This window comes from Euleptes europaea, chromosome 4 (assembly GCF_029931775.1).
Source record: "Euleptes europaea isolate rEulEur1 chromosome 4, rEulEur1.hap1, whole genome shotgun sequence".
Classification (NCBI taxonomy): domain Eukaryota; kingdom Metazoa; phylum Chordata; class Lepidosauria; order Squamata; family Sphaerodactylidae; genus Euleptes; species Euleptes europaea.
The window spans coordinates 88,188,856-88,201,956 of NC_079315.1; the positions used below are offsets into that span (position 1 = coordinate 88,188,856).

A 13,101-nucleotide genomic window follows, 5' to 3' on the forward strand; every position below is an offset into this window, starting at 1 on the left:
CTGAGATGTTGCTGATTTTTTTGGTATTTGGGCAGACCCTCACACGCTTAACAGTATGAAGTTGTAAATGTGAGTAAAAGTTTATTAAACATTGTGGTACAAAATACAGGTTTTGTGGTGTCTGCTTTTTCTAGCTGGTGCAACAAATCTCAGGATTCAGTATATAGCAGTAAAAGCTTTAATATGAGTTGTGGGCAACATGTAGTTAGCAACGTGACATCATCTCAGTTAGCATTTCCCTGCTTCCATTCACTGGTTGCTGCTGGCAGGGGGCAGGGAATTGTTCATACAATGACGTCATTTGGTTCTTTTTAAAAAGGTTACCTTTAAAGATTCCCCTGCCCCCTCATAACACCAGAATGCAATTTCACAGTGAAATTGATTGCCAGTAGGTTCAGGGCAGACAAAATACTTCATACAACGCATATTGATTTCTGGAATTCACTGCTACAAGGTGCAATGCCCCCAAAATAGCTAGCTTTAAATAAGATGCTACATATTCACAGGCTAGGTTTATCAGTGGTACCAGTCCTGGCAGCTAAATAAAACCTCCATGATCTGATGACACAATCAAAAGCGGGACGTGGAGCAGAGGACTGTTGCCTTGCCCTGTTTGTGGATATCCCAGAAGCATCTGACTAGCCACTGTTGAAAATCAGAATACGGGACTAGATGGACGCTTGCCCTGAGTCAGCCATATGAGCTACAGAAATTATGGAATATATTTAATCTTTGAGACCTATTCATAGCTGTGTCTCCAGCAGCACAATTTCACGTAGAGTCCAGGACCAGTGCTACATTTTGTGCTGTCTGTACTTTGAGCAGCACCAAAGAGCCAACTAGAAAGTACATCTGCAGATAATTTAGCTGCTATGGTGGTATCTGAACAGTTAATGCTTAGTGAGTTGCCTGGGTATAAATACTGAGGAAATCAGCTGCCCTGAGCCCATCTTAGGATGGGAAAGGGTGGGGTATAAACTGAATAAAATAAAATATAGAAAGCAAAGTCTGGCTGCTTCAAAACGGATTTTCCCCAGCAGGAAAGAAGAATGTCCAAATAATATCTGGCTGCCAATTCCTCCCCACCCACCCACCCATTTGCTCCCTGTTACTCCAGAGAAAATGTACACCTCGTTTTCTGTAAAGGGGAAACTGTGAGACGGCTGCACCCCCATCTGGAAGCAGCCTCTGTTGCATGTCCGCTGACAAATGCTGTGGTGTCTTAATTCTGAACATTTATGATCATTACGTAAGTAGTAATCCCCATCAAAATCAGTTTTAGCCAGCAGCTCAGAGCTCTAAGAGCTGACGAGAGTTAAAGCTCTAACCCTTTTGACTGTGGTAATGATTGATTTCACGGGAATCACACTTTGTGTAAATCATAGTCCAGGGCTTATACCAACCAGACCCATTGATTTTTCACTTGGCCTCTTCTGAGAGATTGAGCTCTCTTTCGACAGCCTGTTATTTACTCATCTGTGAACCAGGAATTACCAAAGGAGATTGCAAGTGAAGGATTCTGCTTTTAACGGGCTGCTTGTACCATGGTGGCTGGATTCGAATGAATGATTCATTCTTTTGATATGCTGGACTTGAGTTTGTTTGGGCATTGACAGTTTCCCATGATGTTATCTTTGCAAGCTTTTAAAGCATTTTTTATGCTGGAAATAAAGCAGGAAAGAAGCATAAAGTTATCGTATAGAGATGTGCTCTCTGCTCACCTTCTCTTATGTTGCATTCCTTTTGAAGCTTCTTGTTGACTCCCAAGTGTTTACAGTTGGGCCATGAATAGTTATTCACTTAATATATTTATATATTACTTCACATTTAAAACCATCCTGACTTTCAGTCTTTGAAACTGAGCAATAAAACAAGCTAAATCAACCCACCATCTAAGTATCAGGAAAGCCAGTGCTCTTTCACTCAGCCTTAGCTCCACCTCCAACCTGCAATATGGGCCTTCTATAACGGGATTGCTGGAAGCCACTTTCGCACCCACGGCCCCCTCCCAAGCTGCAACGGGGTGGGGGGTTATAATGACGGACTGTATTTGCAGGACAGTTTTAAAGTGCTTTAAAATATTTTTCTCTGCTGTTGTCAATTTTTTTAAAAATAGTGCCTGCAAACATCTAATAACCCAGTATTTATAGTTCTGGTGTTATTAGAACCATTCCCAATAACTCTGTTGACCTTAAAAAAACAAAATTAAAAAAAAAACCCTTTAATGAGACATAAGATTAAGTTTTTAGCAGAACAATTCTAAGAAGATCTACTTAGAATCCTACTCAGGTCTATTCAATAGGCCTTACTCCAAGAAAAGACGATTGCACTACAGGTTACCCCACAGCAAAGATGCATCCCAAGACTGCTTAAAGACAACCATTTAACAAGATGACATCTTCTCAGGTTTTGTACAATACCAAATCCCACCACCACCACCACCATTCTTTCACATGCATTCTTTAGGTCCAAGTGGTTAACTAAACCAGTTTTGACTTTTCTTCTAGGTTATATGCCAGGGACAGGACTAGAGCAGAAGGAAACAAGAGAGACCCACCACTATACAGTTGTGAGAGTGTCAGACTACAATCTGGGAGATCCAGGTTCAATTCCCAACTCTGCCATGGAAGCTTCCTGGGTGTTCTAGGTCCAGTCACACACTCTCGGCCTAACACAAAGCTGCTATGAGGATAAAAGGGGGGCAAGGGGAATGATCAAAGTTGCTTTGGGCCCCCGTTGGGAAGAAAAGCAGGATATAAATGAAGTTAGATATGTAAATGAAATAAAGAAGACTGCGCAAGACTGGCAGAAATCCTAGGAGTTTGGCCTTCAGTCCTTGCCTGGCCAGCTTAGCAATACCTTCCATTTGTTACCCTTGGATCTTTATCTCCAGCTACAGCAACCGATCTCAGGACCCTGCATGGCATAAGGATCAGATTGTCAAATTCTGATCTGGGAGTTCCAGGTCCAAACCCCTACTGAGCCATGAAGCTAACTGGGTGACCTAGGGCCAGTCATTCTCTCTCAGGCTAACCTACTGCACGTGGTTATAAAATACTGAGGACAAAGTAGAGAAGCAGATAAGGATATATGTCATCCTGAGCCTCCTGGAGGAAGGAAGGGGATTTTTTAAAAATAATTAATCTCAAGGATCCTGGGATTACAGAATGCACAACACACATGATTTCTGAGAAAGCTGCTGTCCACAGGGTCCATTCTGTAACTTATCAACCACAGGAAGTCTAGCAACCCAGAGATGGGGGCTGAATTGAACTGTAGCCTCTTCAGGGCTCACTTCGCAGACCTTTATTCTAGCCAAAGTTTCACATGATTTGTCTATTAACGAAGGTTTTTATATAACTCATGTGGACCTTTAACTTGGCACGCCCTCCCTAGCTCCTTTTTCATCTGATGCTTTCTGGTTCTGGCGTGCAATAATGGAGCGGAATAGCAACCCCATTGAAGACTACTCCGTCAATGTCTTCTCCGTCATGCCACGTCAGCCGAACAACTCTGAAGCCCAGGTGTCTGATGACGACAAAGCTGGTGCGACTTTACTCTTTTCTGGTGTCCTTTTGGGGCTAGTAGGAATTACTTTCACAGTGATGGGATGGGTGAAATACAAAGGTGTTTCTCATTTTGAATGGACTCAGTTGCTGGGGCCGATTCTACTTTCGGTCGGTGTGACTTTCTTGCTGATTTCAGTATGCAAATTTAAAATGCTCACCTGTAAACCTTGCAGTGAAAGAGAGGAAAGAACATCAGGGACAGACCAGACTCCTCACGGACAGTCTTTTATTTTCACTGGAATTAGTCAGCCTATAACGTTCCATGGGGCTACCGTGGTACAATATATCCCTTCTTATCCAGCCCAGGAGAGTCTTGGTATAACTTCTGCAAATTTCCATCAAGTTTGCAGCCATCATGGACTTCTTCCATCATCTGGAACAATCATTCCTGGTCCCAGCACTCCACAGTATTATAACGTCTACCCACTGGATAACTTTACTTTGTCTGTGGATGAGAACCCTTCTGCTTATCGTGCGGTGGACCCCAGAAGTGAATGGTAAGAAACTCATGATTCTTGGTCAGGAAGAATGACTGATTTTAAATAAGAGCATTGCCTGAAGGCCTCAGTGCCCGCCCCTCCAGCTGGTTCATAGGGAACTGTTGTTCCAATTAATTAATGAGCAGATAACCACACATTTTAAATCTTCAAAATTTTGTTATATTTCTCAACTAATGACAGTCCTTCCCATTATTTTTTTAATCTTTGTTATCCCTGATCTGAAGTTACACTAATTTTGTCAAGCTGCATTAGGAGTGGATTCAAGCAGATACTTTTTTTTGTATTAGAGCCAGAACTTTTGTATTAGAGGCGAGCCAAGTTTGAAAACACTCTGTCATGGAAGATTGCTGGGTAACCTCAGGATAGTCACTCTCAGCCTAACCTTCCTCACAGGGTTGTGGTGAGGATAAAATGGAAAAGGGGAAAACGTGTAAACTACTTTGGATCCCCATCATGGAGAAAAGTGAGGTATAAATGAAGTAACTAAATAGCACAGGAAGGGCAGCCATGAAGGAGCTAGAAAAGATTTTGAAGTGTAAGGATGTGTCACTGGCCACCAAGACTAGATTAATTCATGCCATCATATTTCCTATTACTGAGTATGGGTGTGAAAGCTGGAAGAAAGCAGTGAAGAAAGCTGATAGGAAGAGAATAGATTCCTTTGAAATGTGGTGTTGGAGGAGAGTGTTACAGATACCGTGTACTGCCCCCCCCCAAAAAAAACCAAAAAACAAAGTGGACTATAGATCAAATCAAGCCTGAACTGACCCTAGAAGCTAAAATGACTAAACTGAGGCTATCGTATCTTGGTCACATCATGAAACGACAAGAGTCACTGGAAAAGACAGTCATGCTAGGAAAAGTTAACGGCAGCAGGAAAAGAGGAAGATGCAACAAGAGATGGACTGACTCAATAAAGGAAGCCACAGCCTTCAATTTGCAAGATCTGAGCAAGGCTGTCAAAGATAGGACATTTTGGAGGACTTTCATTTATAGGGTCACCATGAGTCGGAAGCGACTTGACGGCACTTAACACACACACAAATAACATATGGCTTGGGCATGTGCTGTTTTGCAATAGGGAGACTTCAAACACCTACAATGGTTGCTTTCCTTTTATAATGTTGGATCATAATCGTCAGCTGCATCTCAATGTGTTGGTTTTGGTGAAGGCAGCTCTTTTTGATAGCCAGCTATGAGCAAGCAAAGGAGGTGACTACAATGGGAGATACTGAGCATGCTCTCTCCTCGCCAGTCCTGGAGCTGTTTTGCAGCATGGAAGTTTTTTTCCATAACAAGCAATATTGTACTCTCCGAGCATAAAACAGCACATCGCACCATCTGCCAGCCTCTTTCCCCTAGTTCAGACCTACCTACAATTTTTAGAGTGTAGCAAAATCTGATTCCAATTATGGGCAACAAAGAGACACTGATTGTAGCCAAGCATGCAGTCTGCCTGCGTTTGCAGAGGCATTTGCCATTAAGTAGATGCATTCCTTGCCGCCTATTGCATGAGGAATACAATTATGTGGTCCTACAAAAACCTCATGGCCTTTATGCATGATCTGCTTTAGTAGATTTGTTCCTCTGCTGCAGTTGTGTAGGCAAAGCAGGACAGATGTACATTGGTGTGCATCCAACCCCCACAGTCTATATGGGCTTGTAACACACATCCCCTTTATCTCTCCCCATCAGAGGAAATTTTCATCATGAAAATAGTGCATGAGGAACAGAAAGAGTTAAAAGTATACATAAACGTGCATTCACATGCTTAAGAACATTGAAAATGTCAAGAGTTCTCAGATCCTCATCACTTGCATCTTGCCTGGTTTGGTCCTTAGTCTGTGTTTGTCCATCTCTTTCCTGGGTTACTAGCTGCAGTGCACACACAATATGATGTCATCCTGCCTATGCTGGGGAGGAGGAAAAATACAACATTTGCCACATCTTCCTGTCCAATGTGTAGCATTGTCTGCCAGCTTATTTATTTAAACTGGACAGCCAGCGTGGTGTAGTGGTTAAGAGCGGTGTTTAAGAGCGGTGGATGTAATCTGGAGAACCGGGTTTGATTCCCCACTCCTCCACATGAGGGCAGACTATAATCTGGTGAACCAGGTTGGTTTCTCCACTCTTCCACATAAAGCCAGCTGGTTGACGTTGGGCTAGTCACAGTTCTCTGAACTCTCTCAGCCTCACCTACCTCACAAGGTGTCTGTTGTGGGGAGGGAAAGGGAAGGTGATTGTAAGCCAGTTTGATTCTTCCTCAAGTGGTAGAGAAAGTCGGCATATAAAAACCAACTCTTCTTAAAACATTTGTTAGTCACCTTTCTCCCTTGCAGAACTCAAGGCAGCTTACAATATAAACAAAACATTATGAAAAACACAATAAAACAACAATTATAAAACCCATAAAAGCACCATTTAAAAACTCCAATTAGAACTGCCAATAATAAAAGCTAAATCAATCAAAAGCTAAATCAATAAAACTGTGTTCAACTGCCTCCTGAAGATTGACAATCAGGGGGGTACCTGAGGAGGTAGTTCAGAGTTGTGGGGCTGCCACAGAAAAGGCCCTATCTTGTGTACCCACCAAAATGAGTGTCTTTAATTGGTGGGACAGTCAGGAGGGCATCTCCCCATGATCTTAATTCCCAGGCAGAAACATAGGGGAGAAGATGGTAGGGTTGCCAGGTCCCTCTACTCAACCGGTGGGAGATTTTGGGGGCGGAGCCTGAAGAGGGCAGGGTTTGGGGAGGGGAGGGACTTCAATGCCATAGAGTTCAATTGCCAAAGCGGCCATTTATTTTCCAGGTGATCTGATCTCTATCGGCTGGAGTCAGTTGAATTAGCAGGCGATCTCCTGCTACTAACTGGCAGTTGGCGACCCTAGAAGATGGTCCCTCAGATACCCAGGTCCCAAGCCATGTAGGACCTGTGAGTGCAAGCGAAATGTACACCCCAGCAACCCTATTACTGGGAAATGGTCATGTGTAGCATTTATGTGTCCCTTGCATCAGTCCTGAGCATTGCTTTCTTGTATGCCAGCACATGCAAGCAAAACATTTACCTCTGTCCCTAGCATGCACAGCATGAAAGCGAACAAAATATAAAATCACACAGGAGCCAGTGCTCATGTACAATCAAATCACAGCCCTTCCCAAGCATAAACAGCTTTCCAGTATGGAAAGACAAACCTATCAGCATAACTGACAGCAAGATCTATGTGTAAATCTGCTGACTAGTAAACATCCCTGTCCATTATATATGTACAGAGTCACTCTCACCTAACTATCCCCTCTCCCTTCGACTTAAGCCAGACAGACAGATGTCAGAATAGCATCCAGATTTAAACATTTCCAAGTATTTATGACTATTTTTTAATTCTTTTCCAATTTAGATAGGCTATATTATCACACAGGGTATTATGGGTCAGATTTTAATTAGTTAATATCCAAATACATGTCCTTGCTGGTGATTTGTGACTAACATTGGTTTTGGAAGGTGAACGTGATACTTAACGCTGTGAAGCCACAAAAAGGGTTTCTAAAAATATCTACTTTTGTATAGGACCAGCTTTGTTTGCTTCATGTACTTCGAGTTTATACCATTTATAAAATGTGCTTTTCCCCATCTTCACATTTCTAGGTCAACTGATAGCGTCAAAGAACCCAAAGAAGTGTTGGATGAAGATGTTTGCTGTGATTTCTCACCTCCACCATATGATAAACTATTTCCACTGTCATTATAAATATTAAAAGGCATTTCTACCAGGCACACCATAAGGACTGTACTTGTTTCTGTGAGATATTTGTATGTACCGAACAAGTATGAACCACAGATATGATAGAGAAATGTGCCATTGTATCCCCTGAGATTTTGGCTTGAGGGTGCTTTCCTGCTGAGCATGGATACTTTGCTGGATACTCGCACCAGATATGAAGCATTCCTTCCAAGTGTGGGACATTTTGAGCTCATGTCCATCTTTTTCAATCATCTAGCCATCCTTACCTACTTACCTAATTTTTCTGGCCTATTGATGGGAGCTGTTCCAGGAATTGGAGAATGTGCTCTTCTGAATAATGTCACATAGATGATGTTCTTTAGGATAGGTGCATCAGCAGTTTTTAGACCTGATGGCTAAATCCACATTCAGAGACACTTGTTGAGGACCACAACATGGGGAGGTTTTGGAAATCCACATTCAGAGACACTTGTTGAGGACCACAACATGGGGAGGTTTTGGTGTTTGTTCTCCTGGCGTAAGTCTTCTTGAGCATCTGGTTGGCCGCTATAGGAAAGCAGGACACTGGACTAGACGAACCATTATCTGATCCAGCAAGGCTGTTCTTTTGTTCTCATGTGAATGACTATTCTTGAGTGTTTAGTTTCATATTGGGTCACATGGGGGAATAATAACAACAGGGCTTGTTATCTGAGCTCAGTCCTGCAACCTGTCTTCAGTACCTCTGGTGAATATGGAGTTAGTGAACAAAGGAAAACATTTCTGACAAAGGAGAACACCTCTCCCTCAGCCCAACCACAGATTCCCCCATACAGCTGGATTAGGGCTTTCAGATATAAGAGGGTGAATCCTGGGCAGGCCCTAATCCTATTTTAGAAATTAAACACAGGTCATTGCACTTTACTGAAACTAAAGAAATTTCCAGTTGCCTGGAATGCTTAAAGACAATGGCTCAGATCCAACAAGCAGCAAGTGGTCCTAACTCCGTGAAACTGTCCTTTCCTGCCTCCCCATCATGCAGGAGTCCATTCCCCCAACCCAAAGAACAGCATGGGGGACAAAGTGGGTGGTCTTGAGGGGGAGGGGCAACTCTCAAAAATCACCCACTCCTCCTCCTCCAAAGGAGGGGCACTTTCGCCAGTCGAAAACAGCCATAGGACCCAAGCTATTGGCCTGGTTCAGAAATACGCGCCCTGATCCATTTGCAATCACTTGGATGCCAAAAAAAAAAAAACCCTCAGCTAAGTCAGTTGAAGATTTTCTGTATGGATGTGTAGACCTAACATGAAGTTTTCTGTAACTGAACATTTCAGAGCTCCCGTCTTCTCATCCACTGCTGGTATTGTATATTTGTTTCTAAACTGTTGTTTCTAAACTGACTATTGCCTCCGGCCATGCCTGGCTTAGAAGAGAGCTTTCATAAGACCGTTGTCTTGAAATGTTTTGCTGACCAATAGTTTTAAATGAAAAATTGATTCAAGTAATGTGAGAACGGTCTGAGTTGTGAGATTAGTGAGAAATTATCACTAATTCATATTTATAAGACCATTTATGTAAGTGAGCCCAATAGTTCTGCTGTTTGAACATAACAAACCTGCCCCAATATTTAGAAATTCATATAATATAATTCTTTTTCTTCGACCAACTGCCTTGCAGCAGGATAGAACTTTTCTCATGGAATAACACGTCATGGAATTACACTGTTAGAAAAACAAGTAGAAGTAAACAAAACAAGATATATCATGTGTCCACCCCCAATGTGGCCTAGTGGGTGAATCTTACAGGCCATGTTGATTTTAGGAGGCTGAAGTTGGTTCCCAGTTCCCAGTTCATTCCTTATTCCCAGTTCCTTATTCACATTTCCTAGTTCCTGAAGGATATTGAGGACAATTTAAAAGCTCGTATTCCCTCCTTCGGCTAAGGCTGATAGTCCTGTCATCCTTGGTACAGGAGCAGCTGTTGAACTTAAATACTACTTGGTGGGTTTCACTACCAGCTCCATCTCATATCAAATTCAGCACCAAAAGGGACCAGATATCACAAGCTGATAAATAAGATGGGGAAAAGATTTTGGAATGAAACTAAAGTAGCTGGAGTCAGGGACTATAAAATCACTATGGTTACCATCTGCTAAAAAAAGGTTACAGAATGAGAAACATGGAAGGTGGGTGTCAGGAATAGGGTACTCACTCACTCAGGTCCCTGCTCATAGGTTCACATAGCAGAGATGGGTGTGTTCAGAACAACATCCATTTATTAGCAAGAAGATAAAGGGGTGGGAGCAACTGGTTTCAGGACAATGGATCTCACGCAGTCTGCAGTTCTGACTAACAAACAGAACTGAAGAGCAAGGACTGCACCCCAGGGGACTAAACCAACACAAATATCAGAGGGGGAAAGCAGACTGTTCCATTGTAATGTGTACAATCAATACACCACAAGGACAACAGCTGGCAAGAAGCTCTGTGCAGGACATCTTTTTCCCCCAGTAATGCAAAAAAGCTTGCACTTTTTGAAAAGGAAAAAAAATCCTTAAGCAAACCCAATACACAATTAGTGAAAAGTCATGCGATAATGTAGGTTACATCTCCTCCTTTCATCAATGTTGGTGAGAAAAACTCCTGGCCTAGAGGCACCCCTAGAGATAGATTAGTACTAAGGTGAAGGTAAAGGTCCCCTGTGCAAGCACCGGGTCATTCCTGACCCATGGGGTGACATCACATCCCGACGTTTACTAGGCAGACTTTGTTGACGGGGTGGTTTGCAAGTGCCTTCCCCAGTCATCATTCCTTTACCCCCAGCAAGCTGGGTACTCATTTGACCGACCTCGGAAGGATGGAAGGCTGAGTCAACCTTGAGCCGGCTACCTGAAACCGATGTCCGTCGGGATTGAACTCAGGTCGTGAACAGAGCTTGGACTGCAGTACTGCAGCTTACCACTCTGCGCCACGGGGCTCCTTAATAGATTAGTACTAGGGATGCTAAATTGAGCAAGCTGTGCATTGACAATAATCTTCCAGAGACTTGATGAGAGAGTTGTCATTTCCTTTAGTGGTCGACTCATTTGACCAAAGGTCTCAAGTCAGAAAAGAGAGCTGCCATTGCCTTTGGATGCATAAGCTCCCCCTCGTACCACTGCAAATTTCTCAGTTTTTTGCAGCGCTCCTCAGCCTGGGCCACCTGTCTGATCAAAGAATATAGCAGGACACAAAGTTGCGTATCCACAGGCAACAAGTCTACCGTCAGGCCACGTTCACATCTTGTAAAAAGCAGAGAATCTGTCCACGGCCTCAGTGGACTTTGACACTGCTGGCCGGGAGGTGTTGACACACCTGCAAGACCTTATAGAGGCAGACAGAAGAGCCGGTCCCGTCAGTGGCTTCAGGTTACAGCCTGCACAGTTGCAAGTCATTCCAGCTGGGAAACTGCAGGCTTTTGTTCAAGTCCTGAAACCTATTCCCAGAACAGTGAGAGACGAGGGGATCTGGGAGGGTTGCCAACTTCAGGTTTGGAAATGACAGGAGGTTTGAGGGTGGAGTGAGTGGGGTTTAGGGAGGGGAAGGATCTCAGTAGGGTAAAATACCATGCAGTCCACCTTCCAAAGCAGCCATTTTCTTCAGGGAACGTGGAATGAATGTTTTAAATGAATAAATAATAAACAAATAAGTGATTGATGTAGTCTGGAGATCAGTTGTAATTCTAGGAGATCTCCAGCCCCTACCTAGAGGTTTACAAAAACAAGGTGTATTAAGTGCAGTGAATGACATACAACACACAGATCCATATACAATCCTATGTTAACAGTCCTAAAGGGTACAAGTCTCAAAAGTTCCACTATGAGTAATCTTCATAGAAGAATGGCAAGGGAATTTGGTATAAACAGTCCCATACAGGTACAAGTATCCAACAATGAACTGCAACAAATCTACATAGGATTGTATATGGATTTGTGTGTTGATTGTCATTCACTGCACTTAATACACCTTGTTTTTGTAAACTTGTGATTGATTGATTGAATATCATCAGCCTTTCCTGTACTTAGTTCCTTATCTGTGGTAGTAGTACAGAGGTGTTTATTTTGGTTGCCATTATTTGGTTATTTTGGTTGGCAACTCTAGAATCTGCTCTGATTGATTAAAATACATAGCTCAGTATGCCTATTCTTGACATCTCTCTGTCCTGGCCAATCCAGGAACGATCAGTGTTTAACCATACTTCCTAAAAGATAAAAGGCAGTAATTAGCATTTGTACAATGCATTCAGTGGACAAGGAACCTCAAGCCATTTATGCATGGGGTTTTTTGCCTTGGATCTGCCACTCTTTAGATGCACATTTTCCCCATCTGAATTCTCAAAACTCAAAAATAAGCAGAATTTTGAGAATTCACATGGGGAAAATGTGCATCTAAAAAAGGTAAAGGTCCCCTGTGCAAGCAGTGGGTCATTCCTGACCCATGGGGTGATGTCACATCCCGACGTTTACTAGGCAAACTTTGTTTATGGGGAAGATGACTGGGGAAGGCACTGGCAAACATCCCACAAACAAAGTCTGCCTTGGAAACGTCAGGATGTGACGTCACCCCATGGGTCTGGAATGACCTGGTTCTTGCACAGGGGACTACCTTTACCTAAAGGGACAGTACTTTTCCCCCCCTTCAGGCCAGCTGGCAAACCTAGTATGAAAGAGAGTGGCTTGCCATCTTGTGAGGCTATGGCAGGGGCAAGATTTGAACCTGAGGACATCCTGCATCATGATCATTCTCTTCACCAGTGTGCTTCCAGAGGTGGGCTGGGAAATTAAAACTGCCAGGAAACAAACCAAGCTGATCAGCCCCTGAACTACCCCAAACGGGCAGAACTACTGGGACTTGATTCTGCTTGCTCCTGGCAACCGTGGCCGTCCGTAGCAGCAGCCCACCAGGAAAATTCCCAGTAAGTTAAATAGGCAGTCCACCCCTGTGTGCTACACCAGTTACACCTCTCCCAGCTGAGGGATGATGGAGGAGAAATACTTCTGATTGCTCCCATATGTGAACAACTCCATGTACACAGGAAAACGCGCAGAGCTAGACAACAGATGAGGTGGAACTTTTCTCCTTACTGGGTTTGTTTTCTATCTGCAGGGAGGGTGTTTTTGTTGTTTTTTTGCAAAGGAACATTCAAAGCTGGAATCCCTGAACCGCCATCTGAAATGGAGCCGCCCTTGCCACCATTTCATTTGTGATGCAGGTTTCATAAGTGATTGTAACGATCAGGAGATGTGCTTAGGTGTGACACACACCCCCTCCAA

At 43.2% G+C, this 13,101-nt stretch overlaps 1 protein-coding gene across 1 annotated transcript in view; it reads left to right on the forward strand.

Moving 5' to 3' along the window:
• Window positions 1-3,437: 3,437 nt before the first annotated feature.
• The window catches only part of TMEM174 (transmembrane protein 174), a 66,657-nt gene continuing 56,993 nt past the window's right edge, over window positions 3,438-13,101 (forward strand). The window contains exons 1-2 of the mRNA XM_056849018.1: window positions 3,438-4,066; window positions 7,715-7,807. Coding sequence (XP_056704996.1) covers window positions 3,438-4,066; window positions 7,715-7,807 — 722 coding nt within the window. The remainder of the gene's footprint in view (window positions 4,067-7,714; window positions 7,808-13,101) is intronic.